The sequence below is a fragment of the Nipponia nippon genome, unplaced genomic scaffold (assembly GCF_047370975.1).
Source record: "Nipponia nippon isolate SJK-2023a ecotype South Korea unplaced genomic scaffold, ASM4737097v1 scaffold_22, whole genome shotgun sequence".
Classification (NCBI taxonomy): domain Eukaryota; kingdom Metazoa; phylum Chordata; class Aves; order Pelecaniformes; family Threskiornithidae; genus Nipponia; species Nipponia nippon.
Window position 1 is genome coordinate 7,493,545 of NW_028262339.1, and position 9,324 is coordinate 7,502,868.

The 9,324-nt window shown below is 42.0% G+C and overlaps 1 protein-coding gene across 1 annotated transcript; it reads right to left on the reverse strand.

The window, feature by feature from the left end:
- Positions 1 to 7,096: 7,096 nt before the first annotated feature.
- Positions 7,097 to 8,180, reverse strand: LOC148055466 (syncytin-A-like). Its single transcript, XM_087760276.1, is given in 2 exon segments — positions 7,097 to 7,495; positions 7,497 to 8,180. Coding segments are annotated over 2 exon segments (1,083 nt in total).
- Positions 8,181 to 9,324: the final 1,144 nt, after the last annotated feature.

The window sequence follows — 9,324 nt, forward strand, 5'->3', positions numbered from 1 at the left end:
TCTCAGCTTCCTCAGAATATTCAGTAGCTTATATACAAACAGTCCTGAATTCCCACCTCTTATATGCAGCTGTTCTAGCCCTGGTATAAATAACAGAAACAAAAAAAATATTGTCATTTATGACAGCTTTGTGACCGTCATATCACTTATGGCCAGAATCTGATGTCTTTCATTGCTATATACCTTTTGAATGTACAGACTTGCCTTTTGTTCTTGTTTTGAGAAAAAAAAACAGGACCTTTATCCCATATTTTTTCTTGTTTATGTGTAATAAGCAGATAAATAGGTAAAAATAATAGAGGACCATTTAAAAAAAGATTTTCTAGATCTTATTTCTGCTCTTTTATCAGTTTACATTAGCATAACTGTTTATTTATAGGAAATTACTTTTAATTTACATTTGTGTGTGTGTCGTGGTTTAACCCCAGCCAGCACCTAAGCACCAAAAGCCGCTCACTCAATCCCCCCACCCCGGTGGGATGGGGGAGAGAATTGGAAGGGTGAAAGTCAGAAAACTCCTGGGTTGAGATAAGAACAGTTTAATAATTGAAGTAAAATAAAATAGAAGAGTAGTAATAGTAATAGTAATAGTAATAATATAATAATATACAAAGCAAGTGATACACTGTACAATTGCTCACCACCCCCTGACTGATGCCCAGCCTGTTCCCGAGCAGCAATCCCCTCCCCCCCAGCCAACTCGCCCCAGTTATATACTGAGCATGATGTCATACGGTATGGAATAGCCCTGTGGCCAGTCTGGGTCAGCTGTCCTGGCTGTGCCCCCTCCCAGCTTCTTGTGCGCCACGCAGAGCATGGGAAGCTGAAAAGTCCTTGACTGGTGTAAGCACTACTTAGCAACAACTAAAACATCAGTGTGTTATCAACATTATTCTCATCCTAAATCCAAAACACAGCACTATACCAGCTACTAGGAAGAAAAATCAACGCTATCCCAGCTGAAATCAGGACAGTATGTGAGAAATGAAAATAAAACGTTTATATCACTAATTAGTCTATATTTGTGTAGTGGGAGAAAGAATGCCTTTGCCCACCTGATAAATTTAAACAGAAATTATATCAGTGTCTCTGCATCATTATTAACAGTATAATTGTAGCAATAATTTAAGATGCATCTCATTATCTCACTGCTTTCTGTGCCATTTCATCCCTGCAAACAGACAACCCTTTGTGCCACTATTCTGTGCTTTCCATGCTCTTATGTCTTGAACTTTCTCAGCTGCACTTCAGTGTCACTCATTTGTCCATTTCTTCTTGCTTTTCATTGAAAGGTGTCAAATGGGACAACAAACATTTGAATATATCTATTGCATACATGTCCCAAAAGCGGGTTCGTTCGCCCGGTGTGCAGACGCCATACATTCTCTCATATTACTTCAATGTATATTATCTTTTGCCTCAGAGACATGCCCTAGCTCCAAACACAAAACACAGAGGTTGAGACCTTTCAAAGCATTTTTGAGGAATTAACTATATGGCATTCCTTAGACTGCTTGGAAAAACTTCACAGTTGTGTATTTTTACCTCTTTTGACAGTGCAGCAAGTGGCATGGAGAGCCTCATCTTTATTGTACCACAGTAAACTGTGGTCCTATAGTGTCAAAGAGACAACTGCCCAGTCTGTTCTACAGGGAGTGAGAGGGTTAAAATACTTCATGGGAATATTTTTATATAGTACTTGCTAGCAAAATGGGCTGAGTGATGCTGGCACATCTGTGAGATTAATGGTGTCATGCTTCAGTGCTGATGCATGATAAAATCCTGTCATCTCAGTCACAGAGTAGGCCAAACAAAAATTAGATGAACATAACTACTGGATCACTAAACACATGCAACGTTATTGTACCCAAAGGGTCTCCAGTGGTAACTAAAATCCTGGCCCACAGGTAATTTGCACAGAGACACACTTGAAATTACAAGCTGGGACCACAGTCTCTGCAACTAATTTAATTATTCTTGGGACCACTATGATCTAGTCCAAAATAAAATATTAGTGCTGACTTTGAAATGTGAATAATGATGATTTGCCACAGACCAAGCTCAAAACACATTAATGCTTTATACTGCAATTCAGATGCATGTCTTCCCCCTGCCTTTGGACAGTTCTCCTTGCTCTGTATCTCAAAATTCTGGTTTCTGAACTTCCAATAAATAGTGATATATACTGCATAGCCAGCAGTCTCATTTTCCTCTCCACACAGAGCATGCTGCTGGGGAACAACATTATCCTTGTTCTCAGAGTGACACTGGAGACAGATTTTAGCAGAGCATGCTTTCCCTTCATTTCATATGGTAACAGAGCATGGTGGGAAATGTACCTGCCACTTGGAGACCCCAAAGACAGTGTTGAATCACAGACTGGCCACACTGGTGAGATACAACAACATTAAGGGAGACTCATACCTAACATAGGCAACATTGTTCCTGAACACAGTGGGATCAACACAGGTGCATTCATGTGCATTGCCCCTTTGTGATGAGTTTATTGAAGCTTTAAAATTATATATCTTATTCAGCATTTTAACAGCTGGCAGTACTAGAGTACTGTCAGGTCTTTAGAAACAGCCCCATAAAAATGCTCCATTAGACTATCTGTAGATTAGTTACCTGAGAACAATGCTGTCATATGTCAAGAATTCACAAAGTGGACCAAGGTGATTTGCAGTTTTGTCTGCAAAGGCTTTTCTTTTAATGGGGAACATCTAAAGAGCAAATAGATTCTGAAAAACAAAACCTGCGCTAATGTGACAACTTGCTGAGGTAACAGATATGCACTAGAGGTAGAGCTTCTGCATGAAAAAGATTTTTGGGAAAAATTACTATGTGGATGTATGCTTATACAGTTTATATATAGAAATGGTTAGTTACTTCTTAAACTAAAAAAACCAAATCTTGTAAGAAAGCACATTATGAAAGTGATATCTAGGAGCTTGGTTACAGAAAGTGTTTTATGCCACAAACAGTTAAGTGCAAGCAGCCACTGAAGTACATAGGATTACCATAATAACATTAACAGCACTGGTTTATATTCTACCTTTCATGATTATAGAAGAATACTATCCTTGGTGGATACATGTGAATAGTCCTTTTTATTACATTTTGAAATGGGTTTAAAAAGTTCAAGGTAATTATCCTTGCAATTTCATTTGCCCCTCTTTTAACATTTCTACTTTAACATCGCTTTTTTTCTTTCCCCCCAGCAAAGTCTGGCTGTTTACTAGACTTTTCAATTGTAGATAATAAAGTGAAGTCAGAAGAAAAAGAGACAGAAGGATTAATACTGCCTTCTCATTCAAGAACCGTCTTGTTTAAAAATGAATAAATAACTGCTTGGCAGTAACTATTCCATTCTTCAATCTGTAAAAAGCAGTAAAATAAAGATGCAGGTGTCAAATGGCGACACTGCAGCTGAGCTGGTTAAACTCAGGGCCAGATGGACAAAGGTATTTAGATACCTACAAGGTGCAGACTGTGAGGTTTTCAGAAATGTTCAAACAAGTTAGGTGCTAAACTACTACCGAGGTTAGCCATTGGAGCTGAAGTGCATGTCTGAGTGTTAAGTGACTGTAGTATCATATGTTTAATCTTACAGAGTAATAAAGAATATATGTGAGCTCATGAGTCCCAAAGGATTCTTTTACTCTTACCCTAACATTGCTGAATCAAATATATATAGTATATGTAGTTACTGAACTGCAACTAGCTCCCTTTTTCACAGAATCACAGAATAGTTGAGGTTGGAAGGGACCTTTGGAGATCATCTGGTCCAATCCCCCTGCTCCTAGCAGGGCCACCTAGAGCCAGTTGCCCAGGACCATGTCCAGATAGCTTCTGAATATCTCCAAGGAGGGAGACTCCACAACCGCCCTGGCTAACCTGTTCCAGTGCTCAGTCACTCTCACAGTAAAGTGTTTCCTGATGTTCAGATGGAACCTCCTGTGTTTCACTTTGTGCACATTGCCTCTGGTCCTGTCACTAGACACCACTGAAAAAAGCCTGGCTCCGTCCTCTTTGCACTCTCCATTCAGGTATTTATATACATTGATATACAGTGATTTTTACCCAGGAGGTAGTCACGGCACCAAGCCTGACAATATTTAAGAAGCATTTGGACAACGCCCTCAGAGATATGGTGTGAATTTTGGAGTTATCCTATGCAGGGACAGGAGTTGGACTCGATGATCCTTGTGGGTCCCTTCCAACTCAGGACATTCTATGATTCTATGATTTTATCAATGATCTGGATGCAGGAATTGAATGCACCATTAGCAAGTTTGATGAGGATACCAAACTGAGAGGTGCTGTTGACTCTCTCGAGGGACAAGAGGCCTTGCAGAAGGATCTAGACAGATTGGAGCATTGGGCAATCATCAATGGCATGAAATTTAACAAGACCAAATGCCGGATTCTGCACCTGGGATAGAGTAACACCAAGCACAAGTATAAATTGGGAGAGGAGTGGCTGGAGAGCAGCCCTGCAGAAAGGATTCTGGGGGTGCTGGTTGACAGGAGGCTCAATATGAGTCAGCCATGTGCCCTGGCAGCCAAGAGGGCAAACCGCATCCTGGGGTGCATCAAACACAGTATAAGCAGCCTGTCAAAAGAGGCGATTATCCCTCTGTATTTATCATTGGTGCAGCCTCACCTTGAGTATTGTGTGCAGTTCTGGGCCCCACAATTTAAGAAGGATGTTAAGGTCCTTGAATGTGTCCAGAGGAGGGCAACAAAGCTGGTGAAAGGGCTGGAAGGCATGTCCTATGAGGAGAGGCTAAGGACTCTGGGTTAGTCTAGTTTGGAGAGAAGGAGGCTGAGGGGCGACCTCATTGCTCTCTACAGCTTCCTGAGGAGGGGAAGCGGAGAGGGAGGTGCTGATCTCTTCTCCCTGGAATCCAGTGACAGGATGCGTGGGAATGGCTCAAACCTGTGTCAGGAGACATTCAGACTTGACGTTAGGAAGCATTTCTTTACCGAGAGGGTGGTCAGACACTGGAACAGGCTTCCTAGAGAGGTGATCGATGCCCCATGCCTGTCAGTGTTTAAGAGGCATTTGGACAATGCCCTTAATAACATGCTTTAACTTTTGGTCAGCCCTGAAGTGGTCAGGCAGCTGGACTAGATCATCGTTGTAGGTCCCTTCCAACTGAACTATTCTATTCTATTCTAGTAATAATGCAAGGTTTGTGCTTAACTTGGGTTATGTCTGTATACAAAAGATCTTAATTCAGATGTGGCAATGCTTTTTGCTTGAGCTGACTGTATTCCTAGGAAGCTTAGGTTACTGCCTGAACAGGCACAACCAACTGCTAAGCACCCTCCCGCTGTCTAGCTCTAGTATTTTTTCAACAGTGATTCTGCATATGTTCAAGAAGGCTAAATAAAATCTCCAAGTCTGGTACTTCACAGAATCACAGAATGGTTGAGGATGGAAGGGACCTCTGGAGGTCATCTTGTCACAGTAAAGTGTTTCCTGATGTTCAGACAGAACGTCCTATGTTTCACTTTGTGCTCATTGCCTCTGGTCTTGTCACTGGGCACCACTGAAAAGATCCTGGCACCGTCCTCTTTGCATCCTCTCTTCAGGTTTTTATATACATTGATAAGATCCCTCCGAGCCTTCTCTTGGCTAAACAGCCCCAGCTCTCTTGGCCTTTCCTCATAGGACAGATGCTCCAGTCCCTTCATCATCTTTGTGGCCCTTTCCTGGACTCTCACCAGTATGTCCATGTCTCTCCTGTACTGGGGAGCCCAAAACTGGACACAGGGCTCCAGGTGTGGCCTCACCAGTGCTGAGTAGAGGAAAAGGATCACCTCCCCTGACCTGCTGGCAGCACCTAACGCAGCACCTAATGCAGCCCCCAGGATACCATTAACCTTTTTTGTGATAAGGGCACATTACTGGCTCTTCAACCTGGTGCCGACCAGGACCCCCAGATCCTTTTCTGCAAAGCTACTTTCCAACTGAGTGGCTCCCAGCATATGTTGGTGCCTGGGATTGTTCCTCCCCAGGTGCAGGATTTTGCACATCCCCTTTGTTGTGGTTTAACCCGGCAGGCAGCTAAACACCACACAGCCATTCGCTCGCTCCCCGCCCCAGGTGGAATGGGGGAGAGAATCAGGAAAAAAAAGTAAAATTCGTGGGTTGAGATAAAGACAGTTTAATAGGACAGAAAAGGAAGGGGAAAAAGTAATAATAATTCATAATAATAATAGAATGTACAAAATAAGTGATGCACTATACAATTGCTCACCACCTGCTGACCGATGCCCATCCTGTCCCCGAGCAGCAATCACTGCCCCCCAGCCAACTCCCCCCAGTTTATATACCAAGCATGATGTCATATGGTGATACAAAAATTCACGGATGCTTCTCCTCACAGTCCTAATCTCCCCAAGGGACAAACGGAGTATTCAGAGAGTCCCTGAAATGAAACTCAATAGCAACGAAGTTACTATTAAGCAGGTATCCTTTATTGCAGCGCTGGGCAGCACTGGGGATTCTCCACCATAAGTGCTCCACCGATTTGGTAGACTTTCAGAGATTATATACTATAAAATCCTACATATTCACAGGATTTCCCAAAAATCATTTACATAAACATGAGATTTCCTGGAACTCATTAACATATGCAAATGTCCGATCCGCATGCGCAGTCGTCTCCCGTGGTGGTCTTCAGGTGGTCTTTGGGGGTCTTCAGACGAAGGCTCGTAGTCGTCTTCACTGTGTTCGCTGATTGACCTCTACTTCTGCGCAAACTCAGTCCTAGGATCACGTAAACGGTGTCCTTCAAGGCTGTTGTCATTCTTTTGTGACCTCCTATCTTCCATGCATTGTTCTCCCAAGGCCCAGTTGTCTGGGATGGGATTATCCTGGAGCCCCCCTTATCTTATAACTATTCTTCTAGCTACTCCTTGAATCACATCAAACTGTAAGGCACCCTTAAATCGCGCCAGGGTGTCTTCTGATCTAATTAGGTGGCTAAGGTATTTACAACATCTTTCTTGCTCTTGTGTTTTTAACCCTTTCATTCCCCCCTTACCTATTGAGGGTTGCAGCTCTTTAGAGCTCAAGCCTCAATCAACGTTTAGGGAGATTGGAAATACAAGAGCAGCATTGTATCATAACACAGGCTAGGATGCATACACAGATCACCATTATCCCTATTACAAACAGATTCCTTAGCCATGTCCAATTAGGTAGCCATGAGGTAAGATCACACCATAATTCTTCGAAACCCCAGGATGTGTTGTCCTGGGCAGTCTGATGTAGGACTTTTGTTCGTTCCCAAATTTCTGCCAGATCCATAGAGATCCTCCCACTTTGATCGACATACATACAACAACTGGTATTGATTACAGCACAGACTCCCCCTTGCGAGGCCAGCAATAAATCAAGGGCCATTCTGTTTTGTAACACTACCCGAGACAGACTGGATACTTCGATTTGTAATGCCTGTATGGTGTCTGTGGTTCTATTTACTATCTATCTTTTCCATTGCAGCAGATATGTTTACGATTGTTTTCTCTAGCTCACTTACTCCAAGCCAAAGGAGAAACCATCTTACAAAGCTGTGAAAAGTATGAGGGCGATCTGCTATGGCATTATGAGTCCTTTTAATTCGTTTAACATAGGTTTTTATCCAACCACTTTGTTCCTGTAACCTATTGATTATTGTCATGTTAGGGACCACTGTTCCTAGTGTGCATGTTCCTGACCAATTTGGAGGCAGGGCTTTTTGGGCTTTACCACCGCATAACCAATACCAACCGCTACCTCTAGGGACATTCCAATAATCACTCTGCTGTTTCTTTCTTTGTAGTTGCATCAACCAATCACAATATGGGTAATGTCCTACTGAAATATTACCCATTCCAGTCTTGTTTGTTGTTACGCACTTGACATTTGAAACATTAGGGTTCCATACATCCCAAATTTGAAGGTTAGTTTCATTCTTTTTGGTGAATTTGGGATTTATCCACAAATTATTCCAGGATGTATTGAAAGGAATTGGTATTCCTATTAAAGGGACTCCCTTATTACCATGTTCAGGAAAATAAGTACACACCCAACAATCATTCTTGTGTAAAGTTTGAGCAATTTCCTGGGTCATAACAAAGTGGAGATTTTGATTCCATTGTGAGTCCAGCCAAATTTGGCCCATGGTTACTATGATTGTCATAGATAGAATGTAAAGTCCAATCATCATCTTTTCAGTTTCAGTTTGAGAGGAGTTTGCTGTTCTGCTGTCCATGGAGCGGGAGCCTTTTTAATCCTGGAATAGTGGATCCAGGCAACGTGCTTCTCCAGCTTGACCGCAGTGTAGGTCGTGAGCAGAACTTGGAAAGGGCTGCTCCATTTTTCTTCGAGGGGATCACCTGAAATAATTTTAACATAAACACAGTCTCCAGCTTTAAACAGATGTATCGGGGAGTCTAAACCCCATGCCCTATTGGAAATCACTAATTCATTTACCTTTTGCAATTGTTTCCCTAATGCTATTAAATATTGTTGCAGATTAACCTCCCCCACCTGGGTAAGATCTTGCCCCTGATATCTGGTTTGAAATGGTCTCCCATATAGGATTTCAAAAGGGCTCAATTTTTCCTTAGTCCTTGGTTTGGTTCTGAGTCTTAGCAAAGCAATAGGGAGGGCTTGATCCCATCTTAAATTGGTTTCCTGACAAATTTTACTTAGTTGTGTTTTTATTAAATGGTTCATTTTCTCCACTTGCCCGCTTGCTTGCGGGCGATAAGCTGTATGTAATTTCCAATTGATTCCTAAAAACTTACTAACTTGCTGGACCACTTGTGATATGAAATGTGGTCTCCTGTCAGAAGACATCGCCTCTGGTACTCCAAATCTAGGAATAACTTCCTTTAATAGAATTCTCGTTACCTCTCGGGCTTTATTTGTTCTGCAAGGGAAGGCTTTAGGCCATCCAGAAAAGGTGTCAGTTAACACTAGCAAATGCCTATATCCCCCTTTTCTGGGGAGTTCCGAGAAATCTATCTGCCAATTTTGACCTGGAACATTTCCTTTGCTGATATTTCCAAATTTCACACGGTTTTCTACTTTTGGGTTGTTCTTTAAGCATACTTCACATCCATTAACTACAGTCTTTAGAGTCTGATATAAATTTCTAGCTACAATTTGCTTAATAAGAGAGTTGTATAAGGCTTCAGTTCCCCAATGAGTTTTGTCATGCTCTGTTTTTATAAGTTTCCATAATATGCTGAAGGGAACTATTATTCTGTTATCTTTCAACAGTGCCCATCCTAATGGGTTGATTTCAGCTCCTAAGTTAG